A 16,316-nucleotide genomic window follows, 5' to 3' on the forward strand; every position below is an offset into this window, starting at 1 on the left:
AGTTTTTAAGAAGTAAGTGATTAAACTAAGATATTAAGTTTAAAATGAATATTAAAATAAAAAAAAATAAAAAGCAGTTTATATAAATGAAAAGTTTACTTTTTTAAATGGTATACATTCATTATTACAAAATACTTAAATTGTAATAAAAGTTAGTAAATTAATGTAATAAAAAAGCATATTTCATTAAAAATCCTTGCTCTAAATTCAAGATATTTATAATTTCAAGGAGGATATAAGCAATTTACAATATTTTTTTCTATTTATTTTCTATAAATGGATTTTTTTATTTACATGAATTTTGAACTTACCAATTCATTTTTGTTTTAAAGAATGTTTAAAAAAAGAATCATAGTCTGAAAAAAATTCATGTTAATTTCATTTGGTTAATTTCATTGTTCTAGTTATAAGTATTAATATTTATTCTTATTTTTAAGGGAATATGTATTCAATTTTTCTTGAAAGTAACAAATATATTATATTTCGAGTTAAAAATTATACTTCAGAAAATGATTTCAAAAAGAAAAAATTAAAAAAAAAATAATTATATATATTTATTTAAAAATTGTAATCAAATTTAAAATGATTATTTTTTTATTAAAATTACTTTTTTTAAAAATATAATAGGTAATGCCACAGAAAGTATATTTAGATTATAATAAAATAATAAAATTCTAGTTTTTAATATTCTATTTAAAAAATTAGCAGTTTTCAAAGAATAGTAAAAACTATTTTTTTCCTCTCAAAAAATACGGTTAATGTTTTATGAATTTTTTTCCTTTCTCTCCTGATTTTTTTCAAAGTTTTGAGTTAAAAGCACATTTTTTACCAACTCTGCATCTATTCATTATTAATCAATTGTAACATTACATTTAATTAACGGTATACAGTAAAGGTCCTGTAACTAATTAAGTGTAAGAGGCCAAACAGCGGTATACAATAAAGGTCCTGTAACTAATTTAGTGTAAGAGGCCAAACAGCGGTTTTATTTTTCGGGCCTGTATAAGTGAGGAGTTATTCCGCCTCTTCCTGAAATGCCTCAAAACAAACGATAAAGGACCGTATTGTACTTGCCTTTTGCCGTTATCCTACCTAGAATGCCAGCTTACGGCCTTACGTTTGCCGTGAGGTGTGTGCTTACTGGGATACTTCCCACCCATATGACATTGGACTTTTTTCAGAAGATATTACACGCGAGAAGATATTACATTATGTTCTTAAACTTAAAAAATCAAATCAAAATTTAACTAAACAATGTTGTCTAAATAAAAAGTCAAATTATCTAGCTGTCTAAATCAGGGAAATAATTGTGCTTTATTAGATACTCGAATTTCTTTGACTTGTCAGCGATTTAACAACTAACTCTTTCATCGCAGCTCTTAAACGATTTATTGCTCGTCGAGGAAAATGCTCACATATATACAGTGACTGCGGCACTAACTTCATTGGAGCAAATCGTAAACTAAAAGCAGAAATTACAACGCTTCTTAAATCATATGAGCACAATGACGAAGTGTCACATTATTTAAGTGAAAATGGAATCGAATGGCATTTTAACCCGGTAAATTCTCCACACATGGGAGGAATTTGGGAATCTAACATAAAATGTGTGAAACAACATCTCAAGAAAATCATATCCAACGTAACACTAACTTTCGAGGAACTTTATACTGTATTCACACAAATTGAAGCGTGCTTAAATTCACGTCCAATATCACCGATGTCTAGCGATCCAAGTGATTTGACAGCATTAACTCCTGGACACTTTATAGCTGGTGGTCCTCTAACAGCTATACCTGAACCAGACTACAGCTCAACGAAGATGAACTGTCTTTCCAGATGGCAGTTAACTCAAAGAATCGTCCAACATTTTTGGAATCGTTGGCAGAAAGAGTATATCCTTCAACAGCAGCAAAGATCAAAATGGAAGCAGGCAAAGGAAAGCTTAATTATTGGTGATCTTGTCCTCATTTCGGATGATAATCTTCCACCAACGAAATGGAAACTTGGTCGAGTGATCTCTGTGCATCCTGGACATGATGGAAAAGTTAGAGTCGTGGCATTAAAAACAGCTGAGGGCATGACACCAAGAGCTGTTACAAAACTTTGCAAACTTTGAACATTTGACTTTAAGTTCATTAATTCAATCAAGAAGTCCTGTATAAACTAATTTTTACTTATTATTAATTAATATGTTTTTTGTTCATTTCAGATTTTCTATGTTGTAATTTGAAAGCTCTTAAAGCTTTCAAGGTGGGCGGCATGGAGCAGCGCCATCTGTAACTTTTGAGGAGTGCGCATGCGCTCAATGAACCAGAGAAGGATAATGTATGTAACCATCAACGAGAGAACATCTTCTCATTATCATAACTAAAAATAAAGTTTTTTGTTATTGTTTATCGAATCGTTTAATCAACATCCATCGAATTGACAACATGACTTTTTTTTTTTTTTTTTTTTAACAATAACAAAAAACTTTATTTTTAGTTATGATAATGAGAAGATGTTCTCTCGTTGATGGTTACATACATTATCCTTCTCTGGTTCATTGAGCGCATGCGCACTCCTCAAAAGTTACAGATGGCGCTGCTCCACTCCCCTTGAAAAAATTCTGCGTACGCCACTGGGTTGAGGTCGACCAGAAATTTTGGTTTTATGAGGATAGTGCTGAAGATTCACTCTATAAATTCTATTAGCAGGATTATAAGCAGGGGCCTAGAAAGAAAACTTTTATAAGGGCACTCAAATTAACAAAGCATTAACAATAAACATTTCTACAACACAATGGCTTTTTTACTGCAACCAAGAATGTTGTCAGCATACTGATGTTAGTCAAATGACATGTCAAAGATTTGTCACACATTTCTTGCCTAAGTATATTACATGTCTTCAAATATTTTTTTTTCCTTTTCAAATTGGCAAGATAATCTGAATAAACAGTCAAGTTTTCATATTTTCCTGGTAACATGTAACTTTCAACTACACATAACAGCTTGAACTAATTTTGTCAAGAATACAACTAGCACCATTTCTGAAAACTATTTTCCTGATATACTAATAATTGCCAACAATTACCACAGTTACTGGTAACATTTTTAATAAGTATCAAGCACATTTGAAAATAGGACAATAGGATTTCCATGTATATATATTTAGCTGAGTTTGATTTTAATTTTTTGTGTCAGTTTTTTTAGAATTGAAAAAGAATTTACAACTAACAGTTGACTTAACAATACCATATAAGCTCTGTAACAACACATAAAACACCATGCAATTTATTTGAAAATCCATAATAAAAAAGCTAAACAAATTCTTGTTTGTGATTGTCGTGTATTCTTTAGATTAGTGTTGCTGCAGAAGAAATACTTATCTTTTCCATTGCTAATTTATTACATATATTTCTTAAATAATGTAACTATGTAAAGAAATAAAAACACAATGAATATTTTGTGAAAATTGGTATTTCACATTGCTTTATTTTTCAAAAAAGGTAAATAAAAAATCTTATATACAAGCAATTAAATGCAGTCATAAAGTGGATTTTTTTTTCATCTTACCTTTGTCGTCTGCAAGCACGCCTTTTTACAAATTCACATATATACATGAAATGCTATATTATAACTCGTATAGCAATTTCGTTACTCAATTATAACATATAATTTGTAGAGCATAACTCAACACTGTTATCACAAGATAGAACAAAGCTGTTTACACTTATAAACGTAATAAAATAAGGTATAAAATAAAATATTTTTCAAATTGCCAAATACCATTTATTTTTTTAACTTGTAATGTGACCAAGCTTAAACACTTAATAAAATGCTAAAGTCAAGAAAATAGATAAACAGAACTTTTTTATCAGATACTATTATTAAAATAGAGAAAGTTTGCAAATTTTTTAAATTTTAGTCCTTTCTAATATAAAATTTAAATCAGAAAGATAAAATAGTTTAAATTATCCATCTTGTCAACAGTGTATCATTATAACAAATTAGGAACAAAATAAAATAAATTATGTAATGAGACAAACATCAACAAAACAACACTCAAAAAGTCAAACTTACAATTAAGGAATATCAATGAACACAATGAAAACAGCAGATTTAATTATGAAAGACACAATGTAAGAATATGGGAATAATATGAATGTTTTTTATTGCATGAATAATTTATTTTACCAACACACAATGCAACAATATGAGTTCTTTCATTTCTACATTTTGAGCCCAAATTTTCTTTTTTAACTAACATTAATTAATAACAAAATTGAAGAAATATTAAAGACGAATGAATTTGTTAATTATTGTAGTATTAAAACAATTTTGAATAAAATGAGCATTGAGATGATATTTTTACAGATCATTTTTTTTAGTTAAGAAACAGATCTTTATGTGATCATCATACAAAACAATTTATATTCCAAAATATACAAATAAAATCACTACAATAGACTAGTATAGAATTGATAGTGTAACAAATACACTAATAATACAAAAATACTTATAATAAAATAATGGGTGAAATAATGTGAAAGTTTATGTGAAATTTAATATATGCAATTACCTAAACTATTTTTTGTTTATTAATGTCATATCTTTTAACATTGAAAAATATAAGAGTTTTATTTATGTATTGCACTTCTAAACCTAACAAATCTAACTCAAATGTCTGTATTTGAAGAATTTAAATAAAAGTATTATGATTTACTTCAAAAATTAAGTTATAATAAAATGCCTTCAATCGTTCAGGCATAGAAAAGATCTTAGATACAACATTCTATTCATGGGAGTTACAAAAATGATTAAAAAAATTCCATAAATACAATATAGAATAGGAAAATAATAGGTTCATATCTAATAAATAATATAAAAAAATGACAGAATTAATCATATCTCCTACTGATTAATCCATTATGTACAAGTATTTAAACAAACTTTAAAATGATGTTCCTCAAAGAGTTGTAATGTTATCTCTTCTACTTAAAGAATATTTTTAACATGACATAACAATACTTTACTAGCTTGCTTTAGAAAAAACATTCTTAGCTGCCTCAAGAAGAAAGAGTGTTTTAACCTTCATATTTTAGTATAGAATTTATCACATAAAATAAGGTTATAAATGTGAATAAGAATGAAACCCAAATTTTATTAACATAGAAAATTTCTATTTTCGTATAACATGAAACTTATCACAATTAGAGTATAATAGTGGTTAAAAAGAATGAGATTTGATTTGAATCAAATTGAATTAGCAGCCGTTGAAAAAAGAAAAAGAAGCTTTCTATATTTACATATATCATGAAATCTATCACATAAACTAAAATTATAGATTCAATTGATAAGAATGATATTAAATTCAAAATATATTAACAGTGATAATAAAATGGAATATTTTCGATTTCATACATACCATGAAACTTATCCCATAAAAAGTAAGATAATAGAATTCATTGAAAAGAATGATATTTAAACCAAACTAAATTAGCAGCTTTTAAATAATGAGAAATTTATCACAAACTAAAAAATGATAGCAAAATGAAATTAAAAAAGCAAAATAATTGATTGTGAAGCTTTGTTCCTATCAACACATGATTTTTTTACTAAGGCAAAATAACAGTTACTCAGAATATAAGGCATGATAATTCTTTGGCTTAATATAATACCTTTACAAAAAATTTTTATAGCTTTAGAAAAATCTACGAGTTAAAAACGATGCATTATCACCTAGATCGCTAAAATGAATTATGTCAGAAAAGTTTTAAAAAATAAAGATAAAAAGCAAGAATAAATAAAATTTCTCCTTTCAGATTAAAAGGAAAAAAACTTAGATCTGTCTGATAAGACCATCAATGAAAGAAAAAACATAATTCAGAGAAGAAAATTAGATCAAGAATATTTTCCTATTTACCAAAAAAAAAAAAAAAAAAACTACAGATAACATTTAAATTTCAAATAAAGTAAAAACAAAGCTCATGAGAAAATTTTGAAAAATATTAATATTTTCTTTTTCAGAAATGAACTCTAAAATTGATAATAAAACAATTACAAAAAGGTAATAAAAACCCATACTTTTAAAAATTTAATAAAATTATATAGTGTTCACTCTAATAACTACTTTGACAAAGCTGCTTGAATACAAATATTTCAGTTACAGCTAATTAGCATTCCCGTAATGAATTACGTTAATTCTAGTAATGAATTGCATTAATTTTAAAGTTCTATTTGAAAAAGTACATCCTTAATAGTACATTAAAAATTTAAATATTTAGGGTGCATTTATGCAATTATCATGCAAATTTTTAGGTAGAATTTAAGAAATAGCACCATTTCAAGAATATAGAGTAATTATCCTATCTATTAATTTTAAAGAATTATCCATACTTTTTTTTTATTAATAGCACAATTTTCATTTGTAAAGGCAATTTTTTTTGTAAACAACAAAGCAACATTTTATATAGAAAAGTAAAAAAAGAAATTTAGGTAGGAGATTTTGCAAAAAATATTTTTCAATAACTTTGCATATTTCTTAAATAAAGAATATTTTTAAGTAAGTCAAAAGACATTTGAAAAAATCTTTAAATCAAAGTTTTAAGTTTAAAACTGTGAGCAAACTAATTGCAAAATCTATAATTATAAAAACTGACTGGCAAAAATCTATGATATACAAAAATATTAGAACTAACATTTCAACACTGAAATAATGGCCAATTCATCGAAATTTTTTTCACAATGCAAACTATTTTTTAATCTCAAAATCTACGATTTTGTAATCTATTATGTAAATCTCAAAATTTTAGACTAACACAAATTCCAACTATTAATGCTCATTTTAACACTTCTTCTTAAAAGAATTTTTGCAATATTTTTCTGGTTATTTGTTAGTTCATATTTGGAATATGTATAAAATTTATAATAAATACGGTTGTTTAATTCTAACGAGAAAAAATTGCAATATTTGAGAAGGATCTTAAATTTCTCAAAAGTAAAAATTGGATTTTGTTCCAACCATGCCTCAGAGTTCATCGTAAAATACTACTATTTTAGAATTACAATAAAAATGATAAGTATTTTGGAAATTAGATCAAATATGATTGACCAAATCCATAAACATTGTTTTTTTTTCTACTTGTTAAGTCTAAAATTATGTTATTGGAAAGTTTGAATGAGATAATTAAAAATAATGCATTTAATAAATAGTTTATAAGAACCTTATTCCCAAAAAAAAAAAAAAATTTAAATTATTTGTGGGTTTATTGTGAAAGAAAAAGATACATTTCTTGCTATAAACAAAACAAAATTAAAAAGATCTTAAAGCTAATTATTTAATACTTCATGCCTGTGATCTCTCTTCAAATAATATATATAGGATAGAAATTACATCAGATATTCCTTTCTTCAAGCAGAATATTCTCCATTCTATTAATATTTATTGCATAGTAAATTAAGGGCTAGCAGTCATTATCAGTATTTCAATGAAAATTTTAAAAAAATTGCAAAATAGGTAGCGAACATTATATTAGTCTGAGATGAAAACTGACAACCCAAAGCTTAATTATTTAGAGTATGCAATTAGAAAATATATAAATAATTATGGTAGTATTAAAATTACATACCATTAAAGTATTTAATTAGAAAATATACATTTTTAGAGGTAAGTAGTACAATAAATCTTAGATATTTTAATGGCAGCACCAGCAAATTTAAATTTTTAAAGTTACAGCATAATTTACTAACTCATATATATTTATTGATACTTACATGCATAAATTGAATAAAAACACAACAGACTCAATTATAGAAATTTTCAGAACACTATAAAAGTAACTGTTTTTCATTAAATTATACATTCAGAAGCTTCAGATCAGTATATTTTAATTTATATTTTAAGCTTCGATAACAAAAAGCACCAGAACTCGCAAGAAACTATGCAAATATAAACAGATGCCACACATTAGAACTGTTAAATGGGAAATAATATCTAATAGTTTAGAATGAAGCTATAGATAATGAAACATTACAATTGAAGTCAAAACCAATTATAAAATGCTTGAGTCTAAAAAAGTAACAGCTTTGTGATATTATATAAAATATCTAATTACTTATGAACAAAATATTGCTTTCAATATACTGATTTTATCTCATATATAAATTCTTAAGTAACTAGTTTGAATAGTCATACTGTTCTCAACAGCTATATAAGTAAAAACTTTTAATAAAAAGTATGCCTAGTAAAGATAAACATAAAAATGGAGGCAAATATTTTATAAAATCTTGAACTTTTAAAATATTATTTTGAATTATAAAAAAATTTTCACAATTGAAATGTATAATTTACGAATATTTGCACTCCAATAAAAATCAAAAAAGAAAACTAGCAAATTTTAAGAAAATATAAAACCATTTTGGATTAATTTAGAAAGAGCAATTTAACACTTAGAACACTATATACTACAGAACAAGAATTTTCTTGTCCATGGGACTACTTGTTCAGCTTTCACATTTTATAGCGGCAAGGATTTCTCGTGTTTCTGAAGTCAAAAGGAATGCCCATTCTAAAAAAATCACAGCTATAAGCAAATTCTCCTTTCCAGGTCTCAATTACATCCAAAATTTAATTTCAAGTGCATTCCACTTTTTTAAGAAGGTCATATAAATAACATTTTAGATAATATCTTCTCACATGTTATAAGCTACATAAATTGGATCTAATTGATCAGCTAAAAATCCATCTCGAAGGTGCATTCGTTGCTTTTCACCCCTGGAATTTATAGGCACAACTCCAGGATCGACAACAACTACTACTCCTACAATAAGTTGATGTTCCTCCAAAACTACATTTGTGACTAGGGGTACAAGATCTAAAGCTTCATTTTCATTTCCATCAAGTTCAACCACAACTACAAGTAAATTAGTCCAAGTAAACACAGCACTGTGGGAAAAAAATTTTACTTTAGAGGGTATGAAATATATCTTAAAATCTAGGAATATTGCATTTCATTTTACTCAAAATACTTAAAATTTGTTAAAAGAATTAACATAAGCTTAAAATATAAGTATAATAACAAAAGTATGGTTTTGTGCAGAGTGACTATTTTCAATTGGAAGCTACTATATAACTAACCTCACAAAATTAGATAATATACAAACAAAAAAAAAGTTCACCATTATATTCATCAAACTTTTATTTGAATATCATACAATAATTTGAAGTTATCAAGACAGATATTTAGTTAAATTGAAATTTATTCAACCTATCAATACCTAGGTCTAAATTTGTATTTCTTTCAATATTGTATGTATTAAAATTAAGGAAGGATAAGAACAAGATAAAAAAAATTCTTTTTTTTTTAATATGAATATGTTGGAAAATCAGTAAAATTTAAATGCATTATTAAGTATCAAAAAACTATAAAAAGGTAAGGGAAATTCCAAGAGAAAATATTTGCTGAATGCAAACAAACTGAATAATGTGTCATTTAAAAACCAATGACTTTCATTTTGACATTGCAAAAAAATTACCAACTGAAAAAGGCAAAATTATCATATATATGCATTTTATTATTCATAAAATTTAAAAGAAATTAGTACTTAAAAAGTATTGATAGTGCATTTTGAAAATGATTCTTAAAAACGAATTGCCAGCACTTATTCATTAATAAAACTCAAAATATAAACAAATAACCAAAACATAGTAATAAAGCTAAAGTACCGAAACATAGCTTTGCATTTAATGAACATTTTCAATTTAAAACAGTTGTTAAATTAACCTCATTAAAGTTAATGGTAGACGAATAAGAAAAACAAAACCTCTACATACAAAATCATTCATGTAAAAAAGTTCTATAATTTTTGCATAAAATTGAATTTTAATAAAGTGTAGATTTTTTGCATTCAACATAGAACATATTTTGTTTTAGACAAGTAAATTAATCAATTTAAAATACAAAATAAAGTTGAAAACAATACATTGTATTTTTTAAATACTTTAAGCTTGGAATCCACTGTAAAATTAAATGCAGCAATAGTTAAAGTGAAAAAAAATAATAATAAAAAAATTAAAAAGGTGAATAATTACATAAATTATAATACTAAGCATTACTAGGTAAATCTTTACATTAAATTTCCTGATTTTCAAGGCAGTGTTTTTCAGTGAATTTACATTATAAATGATTAACCCTCTGAGCGTTAGTTTTGGCTTTGTCCAACTTTTAACTGCAAGCTATAAACTGGTTTCTCCCATGCTTTTCAATGGGAGAATAGTACTTATTCGGGAAATGCCCATCCGATTTTAATTAGGGGCTTAATGCTTGGAGAATTAATGAAGAACAAGAAATCGGAATGTAAGATACAATTAATTAATAGTATTCCTTAACCATATTTCAAAAGAAAAAAATTACATTAAGTTTTACATCATGAATAAGTCAATTTATGGATAAAAATTACTTTATGTGTGCACTTATGTAACATAAGAAATAAAACTAAAGTAGACATGAAGAATTTTTGTCAAATTCAACTTTGGGGAAAATATGCAATATTTTTAAGCTCATTGCATTGCCCACGTAACTTGAGAGGTTCAAAACTTATAAGATATTAATAAAAAAACGTATATGAAGGCTACAAACAACAATTTTCAATATGATCAAAATTTCATTTAAAAGTAAAAGTACCATTCAGAAACTTTTTTATGACATCTCAGGACACTATTTTCAATATCTATAGGATGATATCTCATTCCTCGGAGCATGATAGTTTCATCCAGAGACCCAACTACAAACACAGCATCATGAAGTTCTAAAAAATATTTATATGTTATTAATAAACGTGATAAGTAAATCTAACCCACATAACACAAACATGAAATTTATTTTGAGGATTTATGATTTAATAATCTTAATAATTCACAGCTTTCGTCACAATATGATTATAATGGAAAGCCATTGGTTCCATTTCAGCAACTTTTCAGTATAATTTAATTTATATTTAAATATCATAAAAAATGCTTCTGTTTTAACCTATTAAGCACTAATTCTGAGAGAGTTAGGAAAATATGCATCTTTAGTACACAAGGCTCCGGAATTTCAGTCTTTTTCTATGAAGTGCAGGTCCTTATTTAAAATAATATAGATCATGTAAAACATTTTAACTTTTCAAAAGTGACAAAATGCTATGTGAAACAAAATAAATTTAAACTTCAATTGATGTTTCAAAAATTAAAAAAAATAGAGTAAGACTGGGAAAAGGAAGTCTCCAAGGTGAGAAAAAAAATATGTGTATTATTAAGCAAAACTCTTGTCTCTTTAATCATCTATTATTAAGCGCATTTAAAAATATTCCATCTATTTATAGAAAAAAAAAATATGAAGGATTTCAAAACAAGAAAAGAGCAATATTTGAAATCAAGGGTTTTAATTAGAACTAATCAAATACTTGCCTCAAGGAAAAGCAGCAATGTAATGTGAGATTAAAATTATATGTACTTTATCTTTCTGCTACTAACACAAAAAATATATTATTTTTTTGTAAGTTTGGTTTTATTCCATCTACATAAATCTACTGGCATGTTATCGAAGCATGAATCTAAAATACATTTTTGCATATCCTCTACGATTTTTGGCGTATTTGATAGCCAAATTCCTGTATTAAGATCTATCAATCATAAATTATGTTATTATAGAGAGAGAATCATTAGACCAAATGTAATTGGTCTGTTTTTTTCTGCACTATACATTCAAAACATGTTATTCATACCAGGGGTGATTGTGACAAAGTGAAAAACCCTGAAAATTTCATGTGCAAAAAATTGATAACAAGATAACAATTTATATAACATACATGTTTCATATTTACCATAATTTTTTGAGCTAAGATTTATAACTAAATAACCTACTAATGATGAACATCACACATTTATAGAAACTAATTCAAGAAAAAATTTACTTCTTACAAGAATTTGGATTTGAAATATTGGATTTCAAATATGCAAAAATACAAATTTCAATATTAAATCACATAAATACGAATCAATAATTTTTCGAAAACAAATCGCAATGTATAGTTTTTAAATCGTGTAAAAATAAACAAATTGATTTTTGATATTACAACCGTCTGAATAGGAATTGCAATATTGGATTTTAAAAACGTGTGAATACAAATCTTGACATTAGATTTTAAGCTCGCGTGAATACGAATTGTGATATGGGTTTTTAAAAATGCGTAAATACAAATCACACTATTGTATCTTCAAATCGCGTGAATCGGATTTGTGATGTACGATTTTTAAATTGAGTGAGTACGAATTGCAACACGTATCTTTTTGATCAGGTAAATACTAAAATTGATGTTTAATATTAAAATAGTGTGAATAGGAATCGTAATATTAGCATATCCCAGTGCAGTTACAAATATTCAAAATGGTGGAAATTCGCCAAATCAAAAGAATAAAATTGGCGGAAAAATCGCATGTACGTAAATGTCTTGTTAACAGAATAAAGCAAAAGTTTCAAAACTTAGAGTGATTTTAAGTTTTTGATTAGCGTAAGTGCGCAAACCAATGGTCTTCTGATACGAAGCAATACTCAGGATTTTTGCTGAAAAATCACATGCTCATAGCTTTTAGACTGGAAGAATAAAAAAAATAATAATAAAATAAAACAGAATTTCTGGGTACACACGGAATACAATCACTCATGTTATACTCTAATTATAATTTAGGGATGTATTTAACATACCACCATCAGCTTGAACACTCTCTGTTCTTCGCAAAAAACCTAAATAACCAGTCCTTGCATAAGTTTGTGATGAGTCACCAGTGATTAGCCTCACATTGAAATGATCATTGTGAAGAGAATCATCACCATAGATAGTGAAATATCCACTAGCATTATGAGATGACTGCACCCAAATCTAAAAAATAAAATACTTTGTTAAATACCATTTGTGAACATAAATTGCATTCATTAGATTGAATACCTTTTTCAGTAAGAGTTTTTAATTAGTAGTAAATATTAAATGTGTTCAGGCTTTCAATATTTAGGCAAAAATAGGCTAGGTGTTAGAATTAGTGTTAGAATGGTACAAGGGCCAAAAAAGATTCCACTACACCAAACATGAATGATGAGCTTGATGCAATGACAAGGCAAGTCATGGTTCACAAATTATATGTGACATTGAGTCAAATGACATTGAAAAAGCAATAGGTTTATATGAAGTTTCTCCTCACACCTTTTACCTCACAGGAAATCTGATTTGATATTTCTGCCCAGTTCTTGTACTAATCAAAGAATTTACAAAGTCTGAACAGTAAAAAATTTATTAATATAGAAAAAAATGGAATATACCTGGCTTTCGCATTAAACCCCTTAATGTCATTACAAACTCAATGCAACAAAATCAAATACCTTAACGTCCTTATCTTGTCCATCTTGTCCATAAATCTTGTCCATCTCACAAATTTATCAGTTTTGGAGGTGGTGAAGATATATAAATTTCTTTTTAGACAAATGTCTTGTAGCAGATTTTTTGAATTAGAAACTGAAAATTTGCTAATGGAACAAGTTTTAAGAATATTAAACATATTAAACGGATATGTAGTTCATAAAATATTTTCATGAGATGTTAGATCAGATCTAGAAATTAATAGCTCTGTCTCGTAATAAAGCAATACATAATACATAGCTCAAAACATTGAAGAATAATAAAAACAGGGACATTTGGCATACAATCAAATTTTGGACAAAAAGGGAATATTGGTAACAGTTAATTGCAGTTTAAATCAGAAATAGCAAACTACTGCATAAAGAATTTAAATTTTGACAATATTACATTCTAACTACACTGGACTTTTATGCACATATGTATTTACATAATACACATTTGTTAACACAATTAATCTAACTTAAAACATATTCCTTAACCCTTCATTCCACACTTTTTAAAAGTGAAGAATAATTATTTTCGTTTGCAGAATTCGTCAATAAATACTAGAAAAAAATTGGTTACACTTTAGGAAGGAAGAATATTTTTTGTTACCTTGCACTTTTGTTACTGCAAAACTATGTGTACAACATTATAAATCCTCTGATACAGTGAATGTAAACAATAGAATAATACAATAATTATTTATTGCCAGAATTATATAATGACTTTGAAGTTCCAAACTCTAGAAGGTTTTATCATAGGAGAATTTATTATTTTAAAATTTTTGTTCAGAACAGAAATTATCCTTCTTATTGAAATAGCACAAGGCACTAAACTAACAAAGCATGGGGAAACAGCATGTCCATTAGTTTTGAAACTAGCACAGACTGGTAGTCAATTCGTTTTTCTAACAAAGACAAGCACTTCTATCGATGTGCAAAGCAGTTTTCAATGCTTAACTATAAAGAACAGCAGAGAAAATCCAATTTAAACTTAGCTTTACAGATATGCAAATGGGCACAGTGAAGGGTTAAGCTAGAGGAATCAACATTTTACTTACAACAATAACAAATTTTAAATTTGTTGCTTCAAAAATGTGTGTTAAGACTTAATTCAATAAAATTTCACTCAGAGAAAATATTTATAAAAATTCAACTGAATGAGAATGTAACATGGTAACATGGAAATCTTTACAGCTTTGGTAAATGTGAATTTCAGTAATCCAGAATGTTGAATAATTTTAAAATAGGTGACTGATTTTACCTTTCATAAAAAATGATTTATCAAGCTCTTCTTAAAAATATTTCCTAATTTTGAACATTTCATCAACAGTAAATTTCAAAATTTTCATTAAATATGGATGATTGAAAATCAGTATTTATCATTTCTTTTTTCTTGGCTAAATATATGTTCACTATAGGCATTTGAGTGGTGACAAAGCTTGGATTGTTTTTGCCAATTCTTCAGTTTTGAACACCAAAAATATTTTTTATTCTTTATACATTTAGATATTTCAATAAGAGATTTTAAATTACAAAAATTTGATATTTTTACGAAATTTTAAAGAAATGGAATATTTGAATATTTTTTGGAATTTGACAGAATTGGCAACTGTGACTGATAATATAAATTTATTAAATACATACAAAATGTAGTTAATACCTCTCCTAGGTGAGAATCTCCACATTGTCCTTTAGTCTCAGGATTGGCAATGACTACTTTCACTCCTGGAAGAAGTTTGCCAGACTCCATCAGACATAAACTATGAGGAGCACCTCTTTCAACTAATGTAACTCGATCATTTCGCAATGCTCGCATATCAGCATATACTGCAGTTGGGTCTGGACTAGAGGCTCCCTATAAATTAATACATCTTTATATACGTAATTAAAATATCTTAAGAAATTGATCTATATCATGTAGTCAGATATGCTACAGCAGTTTCAGAAAAAAAATTTAGTATGGTAATAAAACTCTAAAAACAGTTTTTCAAAGTTATGAATTAAACTAAAACAAAAATTACAATTTAAAAAAAATAATTGTATTTAATAAAGTATTAATTTAATTTTTTTTAAACATTTTGAGTTGACTCATTTCAAAATATAAGATTCTTCTGTTAGTTGATTCAAAATGCCATTGCTTATTCAAATCACTATTATTATTATTTCTTACTAATAGTCAATCCGAGGGAAAATTGAATTTCGTTTAATATTTATAAGTTCAGTAGTTATGAATGCAACTGAACATTTTTAATAAGAATTTAGTTAGTGAATGACCCCTCAGTTTATCATTTAGAAAATTCTGCGCATATTGAATTGTTAATTAGATTAAATAATTTTAAAAAACTGAATAAAAGAACAATTCAAATATTTGAAACAAATCGCCAACATACCAAGACTTAATTTCACTAAAAATATTTAATAAGTATATACTTTTACGCTAATAAAATTTCATTAGAAAAAGTTAGTTTTTTCTTTTTTATAAAATATTATTCAAGTGGCATAAAAATTCAGGAACACATTGGGTAGAAAAGATACTTCAATCACTTTAGTACAATTTGTGGATGTCCCCAGTCACACATATAAAATTTTTGTAATTTTAGAATTGTTAAGTTTATGATGAAAATCAGGTGAAAAAAGCGGAATTCCATGGGTCTGCAGTAAAGTTACATGTCTGCTTAATTAAAAACATTACTTACCTGCAAACAAATGGCAACATTTACTCGACATCCAAAGCTTGTGCTAACAGCTCTAGGAGATAAGCCTAAACCAGAAAATAATTTAGAGAATGAGGTTGTTAATCCAACTCTAGGCCTCTCCTCAGCTACAACAACACAGGTTCGAACGCAGCTCAAGTTTATCCCTCTCTGCAATGAAAAAGAATAACTGTTATAATAACTAC

The 16,316-nt window shown here is 26.7% G+C and overlaps 2 protein-coding genes across 7 annotated transcripts in view; one reads left to right on the top strand and one right to left on the bottom strand.

The window, feature by feature from the left end:
• The first annotated feature begins 1,576 nt into the window (after positions 1-1,576).
• On the top strand, positions 1,577-2,119 carry LOC147801055 (uncharacterized). The gene has a single exon (XM_087155742.1). It carries the CDS (start codon positions 1,577-1,579, stop codon positions 2,117-2,119), a length of 543 nt encoding a protein of 180 aa, XP_087011868.1.
• A 4,261-nt stretch (positions 2,120-6,380) lies between these two features.
• Positions 6,381-16,316, bottom strand: part of DIP2 (disco-interacting protein 2) — a 192,768-nt gene continuing 182,832 nt past the window's right edge. For 3 of the 6 annotated variants that reach the window (XM_071188297.1, XM_071188299.1, XM_016048412.4), the window contains 5 exons: positions 16,114-16,281; positions 15,078-15,272; positions 12,728-12,902; positions 10,667-10,790; positions 6,381-8,928 (listed from right to left, as the gene is read on the bottom strand). In XM_071188297.1, coding sequence (XP_071044398.1) covers positions 8,676-8,928; positions 10,667-10,790; positions 12,728-12,902; positions 15,078-15,272; positions 16,114-16,281 — 915 coding nt within the window. In that variant the 3' untranslated portion in view covers positions 6,381-8,675. The remainder of the gene's footprint in view (positions 8,929-10,666; positions 10,791-12,727; positions 12,903-15,077; positions 15,273-16,113; positions 16,282-16,316) is intronic. The other 3 variants (XM_071188296.2, XM_071188298.2, XM_016048411.4) reach the window with 1 other exon arrangement.

The sequence above is a fragment of the Parasteatoda tepidariorum genome, chromosome 12 (assembly GCF_982258835.1).
Source record: "Parasteatoda tepidariorum strain Cologne lab strain chromosome 12, Ptep-v5.0, whole genome shotgun sequence".
Taxonomy (NCBI): Eukaryota; Metazoa; Arthropoda; class Arachnida; order Araneae; family Theridiidae; genus Parasteatoda; species Parasteatoda tepidariorum.

Bases quoted from the DNA above. Each gene is read 5' to 3' on its own strand.
- LOC147801055 (XM_087155742.1), top strand. From the start codon at position 1,577: ATGGGAGGAATTTGGGAATCTAACATAAAATGTGTGAAACAACATCTC.